This window comes from Perca flavescens, chromosome 21 (assembly GCF_004354835.1).
Source record: "Perca flavescens isolate YP-PL-M2 chromosome 21, PFLA_1.0, whole genome shotgun sequence".
Lineage (NCBI taxonomy): Eukaryota > Metazoa > Chordata > Actinopteri > Perciformes > Percidae > Perca > Perca flavescens.
In genome coordinates, this window is record NC_041351.1 from 28,532,202 (window position 1) to 28,554,088 (window position 21,887).

At 40.7% G+C, this 21,887-nt stretch overlaps 1 protein-coding gene across 7 annotated transcripts in view; it reads right to left on the reverse strand.

Moving 5' to 3' along the window:
* ryr2a (ryanodine receptor 2a (cardiac)) overlaps positions 1–21,887 on the reverse strand; it is a 261,766-nt gene that overhangs the window by 20,791 nt on the left and 219,088 nt on the right. For all 7 annotated transcript variants that reach the window (XR_003691303.1, XR_003691302.1, XR_003691301.1 and 4 more), the window contains 12 exons: positions 20,497–20,601; positions 19,800–19,881; positions 18,061–18,219; positions 17,769–17,923; positions 16,797–17,012; positions 15,858–16,130; positions 14,580–14,786; positions 14,009–14,308; positions 12,905–12,975; positions 1,968–2,118; positions 1,151–1,237; positions 86–354 (listed from right to left, as the gene is read on the reverse strand). Coding sequence is in view for 4 of the 7 variants with exons in the window: in XM_028567569.1 (XP_028423370.1) it covers positions 86–354; positions 1,151–1,237; positions 1,968–2,118; positions 12,905–12,975; positions 14,009–14,308; positions 14,580–14,786; positions 15,858–16,130; positions 16,797–17,012; positions 17,769–17,923; positions 18,061–18,219; positions 19,800–19,881; positions 20,497–20,601 (2,075 nt within the window). In the remaining 3 variants the exon portion in view is untranslated. The remainder of the gene's footprint in view (positions 1–85; positions 355–1,150; positions 1,238–1,967; positions 2,119–12,904; positions 12,976–14,008; positions 14,309–14,579; positions 14,787–15,857; positions 16,131–16,796; positions 17,013–17,768; positions 17,924–18,060; positions 18,220–19,799; positions 19,882–20,496; positions 20,602–21,887) is intronic.

The following is a 21,887-nucleotide window of genomic DNA, read 5'->3' on the forward strand; positions in this document are numbered from 1 at the left end:
GGTTTTTAATGATAATTGCTGGATACAGATTCAATTTAAAAAAACAACAACTATTTTCTACTGTATCAATAGTCAGCATCCTGCCTTGAGACAGTAGTATCCAATGATGCAGAAGAAGGAGATGACAGTGTGCATGACAGCCAGGATCCGTAACATGGGCTCCATGTAGCCACTGCTCTCCTCCAGGACAAAACGGACTGTGACGGGCTTCAGGGGTTCCCCAGCCTCGTCCATCACCTCCTCCTTTGTCTCCATGGCTTCTCCTCCCAGTGGATCCCACTGAACGCTGCTGTGTGCCTGGCTGCTGGTGTACACCACTTCCCTTTCTTCAACCACAGATGACGATGTAGAAACCTGGCAGGGACAATACATTAGTCATTTAAATGTAGAAATCCAACGAGGCCTGTAAGAATAAAACATGACGACAGTAAATGCAAATGTTGTATAGGATATAAAACGGGCAATCCTATACTTTAGCCTCACAATAAAATGTTTTTGTCTTTGTAAAGCTAAGAATCTTCAAGGTTTTTATAGATTGTCAGTTAGGGGTTAATTACCCCAAAGCTTATAATAACATGGAGTATCAACCCGTTAATTACAGACGCTTGGTCAGTGGCTCTCAGCATCAGATAGGACACACAAATCACCCTTCAGCGTGTGTGGAACGCACCGGGCAGAGCAGCAGCTCCGCTGCGCTTTAAGATGACTTAGTATTAAAAGAGACAACAGTAGCAAGTAGTATGAAAGGCCAAAATGCCACGGAGGGAGGGAGGTCGGGGGGTCAAACAACACAGGACTTTCACCCAGGAGACCGGGGTTCGTGTCCCGTGTGTCTACTAGGTAGACCTGATAATTATCTTATTTAAACATCCCATTCATTCAGCTGAACAGGGACAGATTAAATACTTTAAAGAGGATCTTTGGTTATAGGCTACTTCAGTTTTTAAAGTCGGCCCTGATTAGATAATCTAATTCATTATCCTTTATCCTGTATCAGCACACGAACACTGCTCCCTGCAGTGTCTAACTGTAGTGCTTGTGGGTCTGAATGTGCCGTTACTTCTCTTTCTCCATGTGGTACAAGGACAGAAGGTTGTGAAGAATTAAGGTTTCCGTCTCTTACCCGACAACATCTCTGCTATACCATTACCTTATAGAATAGGAGGATGAAATTGATTGCAAATGCGACAAACAGCGCCAGCATCCTCATGTTGTAGAAGTTCCTGGCAAAGTAGTTCTGCAGGGGAGACAGAGAGAAGAGCTAGTAATGTCTTTCTGGATCTTCCAGACTGAGCACTTGATGCTGGACTTCCAACAAAACTCCTAAATAAATCAGCTGCTTCAACTGCATGGGAGTATTGTCTATCAACAGTAGGTAGTGGCGAACACAATCCAGAGTCCCCTTTTGGTGTAAAAAAATTGCGTCTTGAATTATTGGAAGTTAATATGGGGCTTCAGCAGTCTGAGTTAGACAAAGAAAGTGGGTGTCTTTCAAAAAGGTACAGCTTTTTCAGTTTGACGTTTCCCTCTTTGTTTCCTGTGCTGAGCTGCAGTATAGAGTGGTGAAACAAAGAGGACATTTAGAGAGTAGAAGATCTGTGTAACTCAGACAGCTAAATCTCACATTAGATTCAGCTGAACTACAGAATACAGTTTTTATACAGAACAAGGACTGTGGATTTTGGTATCACATAAGGTATGAATCTCTGTCTGGCCAGTATGAACAGGAGGAGGGATTACAGCAACCAAAAACTGTTTCAATGTTCACATTGGCATACAGGTATTGTTTTACGACAGACTTGAAGAAGTGTTAACAAGCCCTTTAGCATCTGAACCCTCCTCCTCATGTTTACTGCCGACACTACACGTAACCAGCAGTTACAGAAACTGTGTGAATGGGTTTCCAGCTGGACTGAAAGTTTACAGAGAGAGTTGCTGAAACAAAAGGATAGAAAGGTGTCCTGTACCAGTAGCTTCCTCTGGTAGGCTATGATCTTCTTCAAGAAGGCAGACTCATGCAGATCCGGTTCATCTGACTTGGAGGTGTGATGCCTTCTCACTTTTGGCTTGATCTTCTCATTCTTCTGTTGTTTTTCTTGTTTCTCTACATGTCCACCCCTACAATCACACAACAATTTACACTTACACACAGCTAACAATACAAAACTGCTTCGCTGTGTTTTCATTTAGAGGGATAAGTGAATGGACAGGCTAAGTAATAAAAATAATGGTCTATAAACCAGGCGTTTTCCTGAAACTTTCAACCGCATCTCATGTATGCAACTTCTGTCAACTGAGGTACCTCAATAAAAGACCGTGAAATGTGTTGGAAAGTTCTGGGGAAAAAAGCCACTAAGTGGATCTTGAGTTTTTGGTCAAACTATTCAGGTAGTAGTGTATGGTAATGCCACTCTTCTGTTCCTGTGGTTTAATGGCATTTCATAGCCACACAGCCACTTCCCTAAACTCCCAAACGGGACTCTGTGTCTGTCAGGAGGTCTGAGATCTACCGTATCAGCAGAGCAATCACTTAATGTACAGCAGGCTATGGTGCAGGTAGATTATTTTCTGAAATACAGTGACTTTATTCTTGTAATAGCCTATTATAACTTTATTTTTCTCAAAATATCAGGACTTTTCCAAATCTCAGAGAACACAGATGGGATGAGTTATATTTTGAATGTGCACAAAGTTTTGAACATGAGCAGAAATCTTGCTCAAACATCTGAAATATTAAAGTCCAGGGGTTTATTAATAAATTAAAATGAATAATGTATCATTGAGGTGAATAATTGCCATATGCATATTTAAGGAGGTTACTTCCCCAACAAAAGATGCAAAAGAGGAGGGAAGAGTAAATGATGCCTAGGCTACATGTGTGCTGACTCAGATGTAATTAGGAAAGTCGATCCAAAGGAGAATACATTGTTGAAAGCAATACAGAATGCCTGAGAGCCTTACAGCAATATATTCCATTATGTTTTTATATTTGGATTGTTTCCCTTGACATAAAGATATTTCCAGCATATTGATTCAGAAAAAGGTAGAAATAGGTCCATAATAATTCACCAGAATGCAGGAAATGAAGTGTTTAATGCCCCACACAAATCTGGAAACAAAACCTTGGCCTTTGGGCAGGGACTGACTGGGGACAAGTAATATATAAAAAGAAATTTCTTGATATATGGATAGAATGTTTTTTTTCTTCCTTTTGCTCTAATCACTCAAAATTATTTTACTAATTTGACTCTGGATGTCAAGCTGAAGTTTGTTATATCATTAAACCAAAACTACATGTAATCAAATCATAGGATGTATTGATTATTCCCAAAACAAAAAGTAAACTGATAATTGATCTTTACCAAATAATTCCAATTTCTAACAAACATTTTTTAATGGATATTCTTACATTTACTTACATTTCTGACAACCAGACAATAACCAGTGTATGATGCCATTTAACCTTGTTTATAGAGATTATATTTTAATCTTCATTGCGTTTACAAATATTCTGAAGTATTTACTCGCCCTAAAACGCTGAATTGCAGCTGTGTTTGAAAGGCTCTGTGACACTAAATAAACCTGTTTGGTCTTAAAGTCTAAAGCTACATGAAACTCGTAGTAAACCTGCAAAATGTCCCTGAAAGAAATGCTCCCGCGTTTTTAATTGAATTATTTTCTTTGGATGACCAACATGTACCTCCAGACAAAAACCTATATTCAGACCAACTTATATTTTTAGGGGGTTTAGGATGCAAATGAGAACTCATGAGTGTTTTTCCCCTGAGTTATACATCAAACTAAGCATTTCATATTACACATGACTGTAGTGCAACTTCACATTTTAAACAGACCAACAAACATGACATAATTTTTATGCATTTATTTTTAAAAGATTATTTGTGTATAAATGCATTTTCTTTTCCTCAGCCGGGCTTTAGAGAACCTTTCTGTACCACTTCTTCTTCTGCTGTTTTTTCATGATCTGGCTCTGAAGGTCTACCAGCTGGGACCTCATGGTGCTCTCAGTCCTCTCCCACTCCTGCTCCTTCTCCTGCTGAGTCAGCTTCAGGCTTTCTGTGGCCTGAAGGAGGGATAACTTGTCCTCCTTCCACTGGTTGAGATGACTCTCCAGCTGCTGCTCAGCCTTCTTCAGATCAGCCAGGAGGGCGTCACTCACAGAGCTTTGCTCCTCAATCTGAGCCACATAGGAGGCTCTCGTTTTCTCTCTCTCCTCCAGCAGGGAGCTTTTCTCCTGCTGCCATAGGACACTCTCCAGCTGATGTTCAAACTTTTTCTTAAGAGCAGCCATGAGGTTCTTGTTTTTTTTGTCCTGCATCTCCAGCTGGGCTCTATGGGAAGCCTGGGATCTTTCCACTATCTCCTTTGCCTCCTCTTCCTGTTTTCGGAGAGTTTCCTCCATCTTGGTAAATTCATTCTTCAGCTCCTGAGCGTGAGCCCTTTCAATCTCCAGATCGCTCTCCAACCTCACGTTGGTGATCTTAGCTAGAGCGAGCCTCTGTCTTTCCTTAGCCCTTCCTCCACTTTATCTTGAAGGGCCTCCTTCTCTCCCTTCATCTGCTCCAATTCGACTTTCAGCTCCTGAGCGTGAGCCCTCTCCATCTCCAGATAGCTCTCCAACTCTAACTCCACGTTGGTTTTAGCTACTGCGAGCATCTGTCTTTCCTTATGAAGCTCCATCTTCTGAGTCTCCACTTTATTTTGAAGGGCCTCCTTCTCTCCCTTCATCTTCTCCAATTCGACTTTCAGGTCTTCAGTAATTAAGGTCTGCAGGTCCAGATCTTTTTGGGCATTTCGCAGCCTGTTGCTGATTTTTCCCAGCTGGGATTTCAGATACTCTGTTTCCCTGGATGAGGAGTGGACACGTTCAGCCAGAGCCTCATCCAGCTGGGCTCTATGGGAAGCCTGGGATCTTTCCACTATCTTCGCCTCTTCTTCCTGTTTTCGGACACCGTGCAGCGGTGGAGACTTTTAGCGTCAATAACGTCGACAATGGCACCTGACCAAATGTCCGTATTTTACGAGATGGGAGTGAGAATGTATTCAAAGCTTCTTAATCATTTTATTTTGGTGCTGTCACTTGTCATCTTCAAGCTTGGGAGTGAGAATTAAAAAAACATGAATAATAATAGGCTACATTGTTTTACAGATATGCTTACAGTGTGTATTGAAGTCACTCACTTATTTTTCTAGTTTTTGCCCAGTCATGTTTGTTCTGTATGATCATTAATTGTAGAAAGATATTTAGAATTAGACATAGCTCATAGAGATTTGTGCATATGGTTGTAAAACATATTCTCGCACTACGAATAAGGGTTTAAAATTAAGCCTAGTCCTTAGGGTAAATTTCCAGAGGAACATTAATTCCCTCTGCTCACTTTTATGCAAAGTAGGCTAAATAATCATACATTTAAGACACTTTATCAGTCGGTCCACTATTGTCTGTCAGGCTTTTTCTCTCAGTTTGATAACAACAGCCGTATTTCCCTTCTCTGCATATTATATGCTTCACCTCCTCATAACTTTCCATAATTAGTTGCTGCTCATGGAGCAGGTGAAACATGTGCCGCACGCGTATTCTCCATTTCTGCATCAGTAAATCTGTGATCGATACCGTGGTATGTACACCTGGCTTGACATAGCTTCACCTACTTATCCTGGCTCGGCAAACGTGCAACCGATTAAGCCGCGATGAGTGGTTCACACTAAGTCAAGCTGCGCCTTTTCAGTTATCCTGGATTGCTTCATTCTACAGGCTCCTGGTCTTTGCCGGTTCCACAATAGTAAACGCAAATATGAAAGACAAGGAAAATCTGCACTCTGATGGAAGACAGACAGAAAGTGCAAGCTAGGATTTTTTGGTTAAACTTGGTTACATTTGGTGAATTATTTAGCCCCCTCCCCTGTTTGTTAGCATGTTTAGAGTGATACCAATGCATGCCTGATGTTTTCCCGTTTAATTCAATACCATAGTCTTCATCCTAGCCGCAAAAGTGAGCTTACTACAACCTCTCATATACAACCAAGTGAAATTGCGGTCAACCCGCGATTTATTTCTAATGCGTTTAATGTTTCAAATTAACCTAACAGAAATTATTAAACACTTTGAGTTCAACAGCACTAAATGGCACGACAGTTTTCATAATCATGATGCACACCCATGTTGAAAGCTGACTATGCAATTCGCTAAGATAGGGATAAAGGCAGCCTTATTATAAAGGTCCCTACTCCACACTGAGAGGCAAGTATTGACATTATGTTGAAAATATCACAGATTCATGTCCCCCAGGTATTGATCCTGATAGCACTATACAAGTGGATGATTCTGAAAAAAATTTCTGCAGGATAACAAGTAGTACCATTATTATTCCAGTAACGTGTGGTACTAGTGCTATTCAGTACTAGTACTATTCCAATTATAATCAACAACAGACCATACAAAGTGGTGAATAGAGGGGCAATACTTAACAACCTAATTGGAATTAAAACTACCACTGCAATGATAGAAAAGGATAGGAAAATTAGATGTGGATTAGTGAATGTCAGATCTCTGTCTTCTAAAGCAGTACTAGTAAATGAATTGATATCTGATAATCAAATTGATTTATTCTGTCTTACTGAAACCTGGCTGGGCCATGAAGAATATATTAGTCTAAATGAAGAGACTCCTCCCAGTCATATTAATACTAGGGCAGTCAAAATTAACGCGTTAATTTTTGCGTTAATTTTTTAATATTTAACTCGTTAAAAAAAATTAACGAAATTAACGCAGCTGTGTTTGTTTACTTCATGTGGTGGCTGAGAAACGTAATACGTCTACATAACAGCAGGCGGCGCTACTCTGTATTGTTGCCCAAGTAATGAAAACCGGCAGCTGATTGGACGAACGCGTCACATGGGTTTATTTTCTCCGGATATTGAGAGCCAGACTGTCATGGCGGCCGTTCAGAATACGATCTCATATTGTACTAAAATAGTTCACTGAAACATGTTTCTGAAAACATTTTAAGCGAGAAATAGGCCGTGCAGTTGCTGAATCGGTCTTCATTTCAGCTCAACAAAGGTCAGTTTAGAAGATTTTCGTCAGATTTTGAGAGACTCTAGTCACCTCATTCCACTCGCCATTTCCGGGTGAGTCCCGACTGCCCTGCCGCCGACTGAACTCTCGGCTCGTTGGAGATGAACTGAACTCTCGGCTCGTTGGAGATGAACTGCGCCTCGCCTGTAAAGTAGACGAGAGCAGGCGACAGCAGCCGGGGACGGTGACAAAAATCTGCTCTCAAGTCAGACAGTTTCTAGCCGTTTCAGCAGCCTTCAGGAGGACTAAATAAGCCAAATTGTTGCTGCTGTTGTTCTGAAACATATTAAACATTCTGAACTTAGCAGAACCTTTCCTTGTTTGTTTTTTTTCTTCATATTTGCAAAGTTAAGTGATTTAGCATTTATTCATATCCATTATTACAAGCTTCAGTCTCAATTTAAAAAAGCGATTAATCGCAATTAATTACAGCAAATTGTGCAATTAATTAGTTAATTGTTTTTAATCGATTGACAGCCCTAATTAATACTCAAATTATAACTCTTTTGAAAAGTCTTGTTCTTAATCTTCAACATCCAACACGGAAATCAGTACAGCCAATAATATTTGTTTTTGTCTACCTTCCTCCAGGTCCGTATTCTGAATTTTTATCTGAATTCTCAGAGTTTTTATCATGTGTAGTACTTAAATCAGACAAAGTACTTATTGTTGGTGATTTTAATATCCATGTGGACGTTGACAGCAATAGCCTTACTACTGCTTTCAACTCACTTCTAGATTCTATTGACTTCAGTCAGAGTGTGCATGAGGCCACGCACTGTTTTAACCACACCCTCGATCTCGTGCTGGCATATGGTATCAAAATTGAAGATGTATTAGTATTCCTGCAAAAACCTTTATTATCAGACCACTTCTTAATTACTTTCAAATTCTTCATACCCGATTATAAGACATTAGATAAAAGCTTCTATACTAGAGGCCTATCGGACAGTGCTATAGCTAAATTTAAGGAAGACATTCCAACAGCACTACACTCATTACCTTGTTTTAATACAACAGGGGACCTGTATGTAAACTTTAGTCCCTCTCAAATCGACAATTGTGTAGATGGTGTTACGGCCTGCCTACGGACTACTTTAGACTCTGTTGCTCCACTAAAAAAGAAGAAGATGAAGCAAAAGAAACTAGCACCTTGGTATAACTCCCAAACTCGTAAATTAAAGCAAAACTCGCGAAAACTTGAAAGTAAATGGCGCTCCATCAAAATGGAAAAGTCTCGTTTGGACTGGTAAGACAGTTTGAAAACCTATAGGACGGCCCTCAGACATATGCCAGATCAGACTATAACTCATCATTAATAAAAGAAAACAAGAACAACCCAAGGTTTCTTTTCAGCACTGTAGCCAGGCTGACAGATGGTCAGTCATCTTCAATTTTGATACCTCTAGCTCTGAGTGGTGTTGACTTCATGAGCTTCTTTAATGATAAAATTACAACAATTAGAGATAAAATTCATCACCTTTTGCCCTCAACTTCTAATGGTTCACCTTTCAACGCAGGACTGCTAGAAAGAACGACTAGACCTGACATTTACTTAGACCGTTTTTATCCTATAGACATTCAACAACTAATGGTAAAGGTATCTTCAGCAAAGCCATCTACCTGTCTCTTAGACCCCATCCCAACGAGATTACTCAAAGAAGCATTACCCGTGGTTAACACCTCTCTACTAGATATGATCAATATGTCCTTATTAACAGGTTATGTACCGCAGTCATTTAAAGTAGCTGTGATAAAACCTCTTCTGAAAAAACCCACCCTCGATCCTGAGGTCTTAGCAAACTATAGACCTATATCTAACCTTCCCTTTCTCTCCAAGATCCTTGAGAAAGTAGTTGCTAATCAGTTATGTGATTTTCTCCATAGCAACAGCTTATTTGGAGACTTTCAATCAGGATTTAGAAAGCATCATAGCACAGAGACGGCACTGGTGAAAATTACTAACAACGTTCTAACTGCTGCAGACAAAGGACTTGTCTCCATACTTGTTTTATTAGATCTTAGTGCTGCTTTTGACACTATTGACCATACAATCCTGTTACAGAGATTGGAACACTTAGTTGGAATTAAAGGAATTGCACTAAGCTGGTTTAAGTCTTATTTTTCTGATCGATCTCAATTTGTTAATGTTAATGATAAATCCTCTAAGTACGCGAGGGTTATGCATGGCGTTCCACAGGGCTCGGTGCTTGGACCAGTTTTGTTCTCCTTGTATATGCTTCCTCTTGGTAATATCATTAGGAAACACTCAATTGACTATCACTGCTATGCGGACGACACCCAATTATACTTGTCAATCAAACCAGACGAAACAAGTCAGTTAGCTACACTTCAAGCATGTATTAAAGATATAAAATCCTGGATGACCTATAATTTTCTGATGTTAAACTGTAACAAAGTTATTGTGCTGGGCCCTAAACACCTCCAAACTTCATTATCTACAGATATAGCTACTCTGGATGGTGTTGTCCTGGCCTCCAGCACTACTGTCAGAAATCTAGGAGTTATTTTTGATCAGGATATATCCTTTAACGCCCATCTAAAACAATCATCGAGAACAGCCTTTTTTCATCTTCGTAACATTGCCAAAATTAGGAATATCCTGTCTCAAAACGATGCGGAAAAACTGGTCCATACATTCGTTACTTCCAGGCTGGACTATTTTAACTCTCTACTGTCAGGTTGCTCAAATAAGTCCCTTAAGACTCTCCAGCTGATCCAGAATGCTGCAGCACGTGTTCTGACGAGAACTAAGAAAAGAGATCATATTTCTCCTGTTTTAGCTTCTCTGCATTGGCTTCCTGTAAAATACAGGATTGACTTTAAAGTCCTTCTCCTGACCTACAAAGCCCTAAATGGTCAAGCACCATCCTATCTAGAACAGCTCTTAGTACCTTATTGTCCCACTAGAGCACTCCGCTCCCAGAATGCAGAGTTACTTGTGGTTCCTAGAGTCTCTAAAAGTAGAATGGGAGCCAGAGCCTTCAGCTACCAGGCTCCTTTCTTGTGGAACCAGCTCCCAGTCTGGGTTCAGGGGGCAGACACCATCGCCTCATTTAAGAGTAAACTGAAAACTCTCCTCTTTGATAAAGCTTATAGTTAGGTTAGATATGGGTCTATGGTGGAGTGAGGAGTTGCAGCGTCCGCCTAACCTGGCCCCCCTGCTTCTCTTCGTAGTCATCAGATTTATTGATCATATAATCAATAATATAGTGTGAGTTGAGGGGGGCAGGTCAGTACAGGCTCTCATCAATGTTTTCATTTGTTTCCTTTTGTATGCATCCTGTCCCAGAACTGCTTGTTACTAACCTAGCTCTGGGGAGTTTACTCCCTGGAGTCCTTATGTTTCTTCTTCACAGAGCTATGCTCTGCGATTCCCTTCAACGCCCGGCCGCGTCCTGCTGCGTCTGCTACACCCACCCGTGCTCTGCAGCGCCACGTTTCATCCCGCAACGTCCTGCTGTGACATGAACTACAACGACTACCTTCAAAGTCACTGTTCCACTATTTTCAATGCGACTATTATCGCCTTCACACCCCCAACCGGCCCCGTCAGACACCGCCTACCAAGAGTCTGGGTCTGCCGAGGTTTCTTCCCAAGAGGGAGTTTTTCCTCGCCACTGTTGCAATAGCCATTTAATGCTTGCTCTTGAGGGAATTACTGTAATTGTTGGGGCTTTGTAAATTATAGAGTGTGGTCTAGACCTACTCTATCTGTAAAGTGTCTCGAGATAACTCTGTTATGATTTGATACTATAAATAAAATTGAATTGAATTGAATTGCTCCTGGCACTTACCAGTACCTCTTGCTGATGTGAAATTAACTCTGCTGTCTGTCCCTCATCATGACCAGGCTGTGGATTGGTGATAGCCAGACTAGTAGGCCTACTCTTCTTCCTCAGTTTCTTTTACACGTAGCATATACAGTAAGTGATTGTATTAGCGCCCCCTGCTGTTGGCTGTAAATATCACTTTATTAGACTTTTTTGTGCTGATGGCCGTCGGTTGGACGACCGTTCTGGACTTTTCCAGAACGCACAAATTGTCAGTCCGTCCCTGCCTTTGGGTTGCCAGACCAGTTACGATTAGACCAAATGTTGGTGACATCTAACTTACATCTACAAACTGGAAGCTAAAATGAACATACACTGGCTATTACCAAGCTGGGCAAGCCAATCAGCGTTTTGCATTTCATTCAGTTCATTTAAATGGGTCCGGGCTAAACCCCGAACCTCCTCAAGTCCTAGAAACGCCCCTGCATACAGTACATAGTGTTTTTGTCTGCCACCATATTAACAATGGGCCTCATTCACCAACCGTTCTTACGAAGAAATGTGTTCTTAAATCCTTCTTACGTACTTTTTTAGGAAGGTTCTGGCATTCACTAATGTTTTCTTAACTTGGATTTGTTCTTAGCTAAGAACAAAATCTACGAACACTGAAAAGCACTCTTACACACATTTGAGTGATGACAATTTGCTCCAAATAATTGCTTACTGCATTTTATTCAATTCTACAGTCATTTACAATGATAATATTGTACTGTAATGTATTTCTGATAATTTGTTGAAAAAAAAAAATCATATTATGCAAAAAAACACTAACATCAGCAATTAAACTGATTAAATCCTGCGTTATTTGGTGATTGATCGCTATTTATAGGGCCAAAATGCAGTGGTAGAATGTAACGAAGTACAAATTCTTCGTAACTGTACTTAAGTACATTTTTCACGTATCTGTACTTTACTTAAGTAGAATCAATAGTGCATAGCCTACTTTTGACTTTTACTTTGTTACATTTTGCAGCAATTATCTATACTTTCTACTCAATACATTTCTACAATGTTCCGTTACATTTTCTGATCAGTTTCCCCCTGCCAAAACGTCTTCCTAACCGTCACACGTTTGTCTCACCAGTAAAGTTTGGTTGCCGTAGATACTGTATATATGGGATGCCGTAGATACTGTATATATGGGGCACCGCTGATTCAAGCCGGCTCTGGTGCTGCAGAGCCCGGGCGCAGCGCCACTGACCCTCGGTAATACAGCCTCCGGTAAAAGTGAAAATGAAAACGTTTGTTTTTATTATTCCCGTTTTTAAATCATAGTTGCCATCTATTTCTCACCACAGCGTCGTTTACTCCTCCGCCAGGCTGCGTAAGACGCGTTCATATCTTATTTATTTGGCTGGACCTCTTCACATCTCCCCATTTGCGCTGCTTCACACACTTTATTTGCTTACCTGCATGGTTAAAGAAAATAAAATACATCCATGAATAAAACCAACCGCATTCTGATTCTAACAACACATTTCCGTTTTATGCTGGCTAGGATAGGAACTTCTTTTAAAAGCCAGGCTTTGTTTGTGGTAGTGGACATCTTCTACTTTTACTAAAGTAAATATGTCTCTGGATATTTGTACTTTTATTTAAGTACTGAGATTCAGTACTTCCTCCACCGCGGCTCCGACAATCTCCAAAAACCTGTCTCCCAGGAGGTGCACAGGAAGTGTCATGTCCTTATATGGGAATTTGCGGGGCGTTTTCTTATGCTAATTAGGAACAACTGGCACGCGCTTTCAGTTACGAAGACGTGGGATTCATCAATCCTAAGAACACAGGTACGAACAAATCTGCTGTTTAAGAACACGTCATGAATCCGGCGTAGACTTTTCTTAGGAACCTTCTTAAGAACATATTTAAGAGAAAACTTAGGAAGATATTGGTGAATGAGGCCCAATGTCTGTTGTAGCAATCAGATTAGATAACAAAAATGTGTACATACTCTGATGTTTTCTCAGGTTCACATTCTGTCTCTGCTGTTGCTTCCTTCTCCTCTGAGGAAGAGCCCTTCGACTGAAACAGAAAATATAATTAGACAAACAAGCCAATTGAGTTTATTTTAGCTGCATAGCATTGCTACTAGCAACATTTGAATTGCAATCTGAAGACAGTTGGTGGTTTGTTTAATTACTATTAGTCAAATGTAATCTAACCACACCCACACAGCCCTAAAGCAGCAGAGTACAAGAGTTAACTATTATACTCTTAAAGTGCTCCTTACCTAGGTACTGTCAGAACACGCCCTCATACTCTGCTTCTGACTGGCTAGTAGTCCTTACCTAGGTACTGTCAGAGCACGCCCTCATACTCTGCTTCTGACTGGCTAGTAGTCCTTACCTAGGTACTGTCAGGGCACGCCCTCATACTCTGCTTCTGACTGGCTAGTAGTCCTTACCTAGCTACTGCGCATATGCGACTCCCAACAAAGATAAACAGAAGTGAGATGTCTCACTCTGTAGCTAAAACAGAGAGCTCAACACACAGGGTGAAAAGAGGAGCTGCAGCAATGTGCAGTACAACAAAAATATGGTGTTTATTGAAAATTAAACCATGTAAACCTATTTTGTTACAACCTCTAAATATAATTATGAACCTGAAAATGAGCATAATATGAGCACTTTAATAAAGAATACCTAAGGATGTTTATTTCTGGACTTTAAATTTGTCAAAAAAATGGTCAAGAGTGAAATGTCTCAACAAATAGTGGATGGATTGCCATGGAATTGGGTACACACATTCATGAATTTGAGGAATTGTTATAACATTCGTAATCTATTCCTCAAGTGCCATCATCAGATAAACATTTTAATTTGTCCCAAACTATATCATATATTATAAACAAATACCTGCAAAACTAATGACAGCCTCAGGTGTACTATGTGCTAATTAGCAAATGCTAATTAGTGCACGCACACACACACACACACACACACACACAACACACACACACACACACAACACACACACACACACACACACACACACACACACACACACACACACACACACACACACGTCGGTGCTCTGGCCCTAAAAATGAGATCACCTGATGCCTCCGTCTGAGCTCAGGTGGGGGTGCTGCGGGTGGGGTTGGGGGGGTCGGGGAAGGAACCGGGGAGTTGAGCAGTTCGGTCAGGCTGGCGTTGGGATTATGTGGGGTGATCTTGTACTGGCCCCCCTCTCTTCTTAAGTCTAGGCCAAAAATGTCTGACAGCAGCTCGGTCTCACTGGTGTTGACTGCCAGGTCAGCCAGGTCCTCTTTGGGGGGTCTCTTCTCTCTGTCCTCCCCTTCACCCCGCACCTCGTCCTGGGTGGGGTCAGGCATGTTGGCCAGCAGCTCTGACACCTGGGGTGGAGGGAGGTTAGGTATTTAGGAACAGCTAATTACGGCATTTTAGACCTTTATTAGAGGGTACAGCTTGAGACGTGAAACGGGAAAGAGAGGGGGAATGACATGAAGAAAGGGCCGCAGGTCAGAACTGAACCCGCGGCCACTGCCGTAAGGACTGAGCCTTCGTACATGGTGCGCCCGCTAAACCAGGTGAGCTACCGTACATAGTTAGTTTTAATGACCTGTGGATACACTGCTCTATTGCTTTAGAATGATGTATAGTAACCTTTATGGTCTTGGCCCCCTCCACCAGATTGCCTCCCATGAAGGTGTTGTAGAAGATTCGGCAAAATCCTCGGGCCACACTGAACGCCACGAGAAGGAGGCCCAGCAACACCGACCAGTTAAAGGACACCAGGGTGGTCACCATGTCCTTCACGGTCATGTTCTTTATCTTCTTCATCTGCTTCTTCAAACTCTTCATGGACAGTACCTGAAAAGAGAGAAAACGTTTAGATGAAAGGTCCGTTCAGTGGTACTCAACTGCTTGCTAGAGCTGGGTACCGAATTCAATACTTTTTAGGCACAGACCAAAATGCCAAAGTATTGAGCATCGAAAACGCCTTGTCATTCAATGCCCAATTCCAATACCTAAGGAGTAAATCTCATCAGGGTCAGTGAGCCAATAAGCATGCAGCAGGTTTCTACCAAGATGTAATAATGCTTGTGATTGGCTGTCTAACATTACACGTTGTAGAGACACGCAGGAAAAACACATTTTGAACGATACCCAGCCCTACTGCTTGCTGTTGAGTAATAACAAGAACTGTCCAATGGCCAGCATTTACACAGTGTCATTAACAAGAGAGCAGCAGGGTCTTATGTCACTGTTGGCTGCGAATCACATCAAGGCCCAATGACACAATCTGACAACAGCATATTAGTTGTTAGAATTTGTACCTTTCTCTCATTTAGAAGCATGTTTGTCTGTCTTCAATGTATTTCTAAAAATATGATATCCCCTTGCATTTACATTTTTTCAAAGAATTCTGAATATTTTAGAAGAATAGTACCAAGTTTTGGAATATGCACTAATTACCTGTCTTTTTGAGAGTGAGATGAGAGGATGGATGACAGTTTCACGCATGTTTAGTACAGGGCTGGAGTCAGGATGTGGTTAGCCTAGTTAGCTTAGCATAACGAAAGGGAAAAACAGCTAGCCTGGCTTTGTCCATTTATTTACCAATAGCTCTGGAGATCACTAAAGAACACATGTATCTTGTGTGTTTAATTTGTACAGAAAACAGAAATGTAAAAATGACTATTTGTAGTTTAGATTCATGTACTGGAACGTTCTTTAATGAACAACAGTTTATCAATCTACCGAGTACTTTTGTGTAGCATCTCTGACCAAATGCTTAACACAGAGACATCAGATTGGTATCAATCTTCTTATTCCACTTTAAAAAAAACACATTTAAAATAAATTTCAACTATACCTTTGAAATAATCTGATACACACACTTTGATCGCTAGCTGTGTTTGGTGCTGTGTGCGCTTTCACCTTTATAAGCAGCATGACGTTGTGTTGCAGAGCTAAGAGAGCCATGCGGACAGTGGTGACAGAGAAGAAGCCCATCTCAGGGTTCTCCTCGTCTGGCTTCTCCCGCTCACTCTCCTCTTTCATCGCTGAGCGCTCGCCGGCGTCAGACATCTGAGCCGCCAGCTGCATTTCAAAGATGGTGTCCTCGCAGAAATTCACAAACAGCTCCATCTTCTCCTTCTCCCCTCCTTCATTCACCACATCAAAGATGAACTGACGCTTGGATTCTTTGACCTGGGCAGAAGGTGTATTAGTGACAACAAGGAACTGGGAGGAAATTTGGGGATTTATTTTCATTATTCAACACTAACCAAATCACGTGGTGTGACAATCACTGACACAGAGCTGTAACAATTCCAAATTTTGCTGTACAATTAATTGTCTCAGAAATAATTGCAATTAACAATATAATTGTCTCTTTTCGTCCAATTTAAAAATATTTATTTATTTATTGCTTTTTCAAACAAATTAAAGCTTTGAATGAATTCCAGGATACATCTATATGTTATGTGACCCAGAAAAATGTAATAACATAATCTTCAAAACATAAAATTCACTATAGAACATGTATCATCACCAATAAAAACAAAGCATTGTTCATTAAAAAAACAGATAAAAATAATATAGTACAAAAAATAGTCATCACTATTGGCAAAAAGGGACAAGTGCCAACAACTAACAAAAAGCAGAGCTTAAGCTCAACAGTCTGATCAATAAGCACTTATATAATTCCAATTTGGCATATCCAAACAACATCAACAATTACCATCAACATTCATACCCCTTAGCTAATGTTAGCAATTAATTGCGCTTAAATAAAGAAACCGTGATTACGTAAAAATATTGCGATTAGACATGACACATTTTATACTATTGTTTCATATGCTGTGTCATCTTTACCTGAGGTTTCTCCCACTGTGTTCGACTGGACTCGCTGATCTCAAAGTAGACCCTCTCGATGCGCTTGGCACTGCCCATGATCTCAATCCGGCCCAGGTAGGGTTGGAAATAGTTGAGGACGCTATCTGCCAGCTCCAGGAAGGTCTGCAGCCGGGTGTCATGAGGCATGTGCTCCGACAGGTTGGTCAGCAAAACCGCCACATTGAAGCCAATGTCCTTTTGAATCATAGTTTAGTTTAAAGTGTTGTTTTTTTCTTTTGTTGTTTCCTTTTTCAGCATGTTTCCCACTATATAACCCTCAATCTCAGAAATCCTGTTATAATGAGGCCCCTTGTGAGGATGAAGATGTTACCAGAGTTACATTGGGTCCATTTTTCTGGGGTAAATGTGAACTACTACACTATAATGTGTAGGCTGCAATCTAATGCCTTACCCAATTTTGAAAAGTGAATGTAAAAAAAGTACAACTGGCCAGCACACCACCAACTAATGTAGAGGTGGTTTTTAACTGTTTAGGTGTGAATCAACTGAGTAAAAAGTTGTTACAGTATAGAATTAATCTACAGAATGTTGTAAATCTTTTCCTAATGGGTGCTGTCCCAGTTGATCATGGTAACTAATTCAACACCAACTCTTTCTTATCCCACCTCTAATGCTCTAATGCCAGCAAGTAGAGCCCCTTTCATGCTCCCCAAAACCAACAAAACAAAGGGATTCATTAGTGTCTGACTGAGCTGCCAATCAAAAAGCCCAGTCCAACAAATGGAAAGGCAGAAGAAAACACAAAGGAAGAAGAAGACACCAAAATAGAAATAACAAGAGAGCTCTCCTACTTAATCCCCTTTGAGATGTTGAAACCATTCTCCAAGAATAGATTTTAATAACAGATTATGTGGACTGAGGGGCTTACTTTTGGACAATTTGAGGCCCTTTTAAGACTTTATAAAGATCTGTAAACATCGAGGCCGTTACCTTGGCTGGCTCATGAAAGCGCTCCACAAATTCTTCATAGTCCAGGAGTTCATTCTCATCAGTCTCAGCGCATGAGAGCAGGAACTCGGTCTCCGACTGGGTGTAGTGTTTGTGGCTCTCCATGGCCTTATGGAAGTCCCTCTTGGAGATGACACCTGGGAGTTCATTCATACATCTATAAATCACCTGCAGCTCTCTCCGTGTCACTTTGGAAATGGTTGTACATTCAAATGATTCAGATGCTTTTCGAATGACAGATATGGTGAAAGAAAATGTGTTTTAAGAGCCTTGCCTTTTCCGTCAGGGTCATACTCCTTGAAGGCGTCTGAGGAGGTCAAGTCTTTCAGTTTGAGGAACATGTCGAAAAACTTGAGGATCATCTCCACATTGTTGGAGGACTCCACCAACATATCCACCATCTGCTTCCCAATGGTCCCATTCACCACATTACCTACCAAACAAGACGCATTTATAATATAGGAGGTCTCTTGCAACCACAAGATGACTCATTTGTAACCATCCACAGGAGACAAAGCCTCTGTCAAAGTATTTGCAATGCTTGACAATGTTCTCAGAGCTCTGTGTTACTGGGCTCATTTAGTCTTAGAACAATGACAATCTGACAGTCGACTGAATGAGCAGTGACCCGCCACACTAATTAAGTAGAACCAGTTTAATTTCTCAAACAAGACACATCCATCCAGAACAATGTACAGTAGTGGGCTACATTTCAAGGAATTACTCAAAGGGATACTTCCTCTATTTTGAAGTGGGGATTGTATGAGGTACTTATCGATAGTCAGTGTATAAGGTTGATGACGGTTAGTTAGTTAGCACCCCGCCAGTTTGGAGAAGCAGACAGGAGTACCAACTTGGAAACTAAGCAATGTACTGCTGTGGACGCACGCGGGCAGCAGCTACGGATTTCAGCCACCTAAAAAAATCCATTTCAGTTAAAGTATACGCAGTGGAATGCAATTTCTTTAGAATATTTTCACCACTTTACCTTGCCATCAGACCTTTCCTCCGGTTTCCACAGAAGCTTCCTGTCTCTTTCTTTTGGGTAGTTCAGTCTCCCTCTGCATATCCTTCTGTATACTCATTTATAAAGGTATTGTGTTGTCTCCACATTCAACTGTCATAATCAGTCATTTTTATTTTCTTGTATTTGTTTATTCTGTAAACTGTGGAAAGTCTGACCCCTCGATAAGTACATCATACAACCCCATTAAAAAAAAAAAAAACTACCCCTTTAATGTGATGATTCAAAGCATAACAATGGCTAAATTTGTGTCATCATTTCATTTATCTTTGGAATGCAATATCTTTTACTGTATAATATGTCTGCAGGCACTCAAATGAGTAGGACAGGGCATTGTTTTGATTTTAACAATTCTGATTCCAATTGCAATTCTTCCTTTTGATTCACTTTCTAATCGATTCTCAAATTTGATTCTTTGAGGGGTGGAGTTAAAACGGGTCAAATGCTTATTTCACAGATAATTTTGTGTTTTATTTCAATTCAATGGTAATTTACAGTTTAACCAGGCTTTTTTAATGTAAAATAAAGGCACACTTTAGAGCGCCACTTACTGTGCTCCACGGCTGCAACACAACAAGCGCCTGGAAATACGGTGGCTGCTACGGAAACATAACTTGTGCCTGTTGAATTTGGAACCACTGAGCGGATTCAAAACCAAATTTTCCAACTGATTCCCATACATTTTTTAAACGATTCCAAGTTGGAACCAGTTCTCGATGCCCGATCCCATAAATGAGTCTATTTACCTCATCATCAGCATGAAGCAACATGTAGAAGCCTTTACAGTAATGTGTGTGTCCACTCACTCAAAGATTTTTTTTTTTAAAGCTGATTAAACTTTTCTAGAACCAAACTTACCAAACACTGCTCAGACTGATTTAACACATTTCAGTAAACCGTGCAAATACCCAACCTCAACCATCAGCTCTTTCAGTATGCCACTCCAGCTTTAATATTTACTACAGAAGTACACATGAAAGCAGACCTACCCTCCAGCATAGACAGCAGCATGACCACCATATCTTTCTGAAGATCCATTAGTTCCTTCAGCAACTCAATCTGACTGGAGTCCTGAGGGGATAAAAAGAGACCGAACCATATATACTTTGTTTGATCATCTCAGATAGAACTACCTCAGAATCAATTTTCTATCTGAAATGAATATTTGATGTAAATGTGGAGGAATTACTATACTATAAAATCCAGGAAACACTGTTTTCCTTCTTAAAAAATAGTTTTGAATTTGAATATACACACTGAAGGCAAAAATGTATGCAGATTTATGTATACCAAGGCGGAAATTCTCATAAATGGTTTCCCTCAATGACGGTGAGAGAGAGAACTGCAGATCCAGGTGGAGGAGTTTAGGTCATGGTGACAGGATTGTGGGATGGGCTGGTAACTCTCAGTAAATTCTTTGTTCTGTTTAGCTTTAAGTGACCAAGATGACGTTTTTTTACAGGGTGACTGGTCTCACCAGTTGAGGTGGTAAGGATAGGTGTTTGCTGGCACTATTTGGGCACTTTTTTGTCTTTATTAGATAGTTTACAGTGGAAATGTGAAAGGAAATAAGGAGAGAGAGAGGATGTAAGAAAGGTCCAAGGCTGAACTAAAACTGGGGATGTTGTGATTACATTGTTACCATCTTAGAGTCTACAGATGCCCCACATAATGACTTCAACTCACCTGAGACAATTTCATCTGCATATGAGCAAAGACATGCAGAAACCCAACCACAGCGTCCCACAGTCGACTATGGGCCAAACTCTGCTGGTTGCCAGTACATGGACCCTACAACATCATTAGTAACAATCACAATCACATCACAACCAATGATTACCTTTACACAACAGGTTTCCTACACTCAGATATAGTGGTGTAACGGACCATAGTTGATCCGTGGTCTGTACGGATCAACACTCACGATTCGGAATGCATGGGAACCGCAGATTAATTGCAAAGTTTAACCATAATAACAGTGTAAAATAAATGTTTACTGTCGCGGTTACTTAAAGTAGGCTGGATAATTATTTGCACAAATAAATCTCTAAGGAGGAAGATACAGGCAACACAATTTTCTGTTCACGTGTTCACATATACTGAGAGGTTTATGCCTCGACGCAGAGGTCTGGGGTTCGAATCCGACCTGTGACGATTTCCCACATGTCTTGCCCCTCTCTCTCCCCTTTCTCACCTAGCTGTCCTATCAAATAAAGGCGGGAAAGCCCAAAAAATAATCTAAAAAAAAGATGGTGGTTTGGATTAAAAGTGCTATAAGCAAAGAAAGAGTGTGATGTTGTTATAGAGGATGTATTTGCGAACAAAACATAATCAGTTACGTGAACTTAAAGACAATTAACACAAGTCAAACTTTAGTAAATAAGAGAGGGAGGAAGAAAGGCAGAGAGGAGAGATGCTACAGAGGAGAGCTTTACACAGTAAATACTGTACATAAAGCATGGACCATCTGGCAATGACCAGCTTTACTCATCAGAACCAGAGGCAACTGATGATGTAATGCCTGTTGGGTAATATAATAATCCAGAAACGTATGTCATTTTAGATAGGTAAAAATTCTGATAAAAGTATTGGAAAAATTGCCATATATTTCCATAATACATAACAAGTTCACATCAACCACACTCCAAGTCCACAAAAGTATGTAGACCAAGTTGATCAGCATTTGTTGTGCACTCTGTGATTCGGGGCTTTTGTTCCTGGTTTGGTACTATAGGCCACTTTCATCCAAAGAAGGGGAATATTAATGATATTTTAGACAATAGTGTGCTTTCAACTTTTTTGATGACGGGTGGGTCTGGGGGAAAGGGAAGGTGCATGCACAACGCCTTGCTTCTCCTGGGAGGGTTAAGTGTTTGTGAATGTATCCAGCAGCGTAAACACTGGCACCACTGGCTTAGCCTCATTAGCATAAAGAAATGTAGCCGCGGAGAATCTGATGGCAGGGAGAGAGAAAGTGAAAGAGAGGAGGAGAAGTTATCCTAAGAACACGCATTTCCTGGGTGAAAGTCCTTTGTTTTTCCGGGGAAAGCGAACTTCGCTCCCCGGCTTGAACGTGC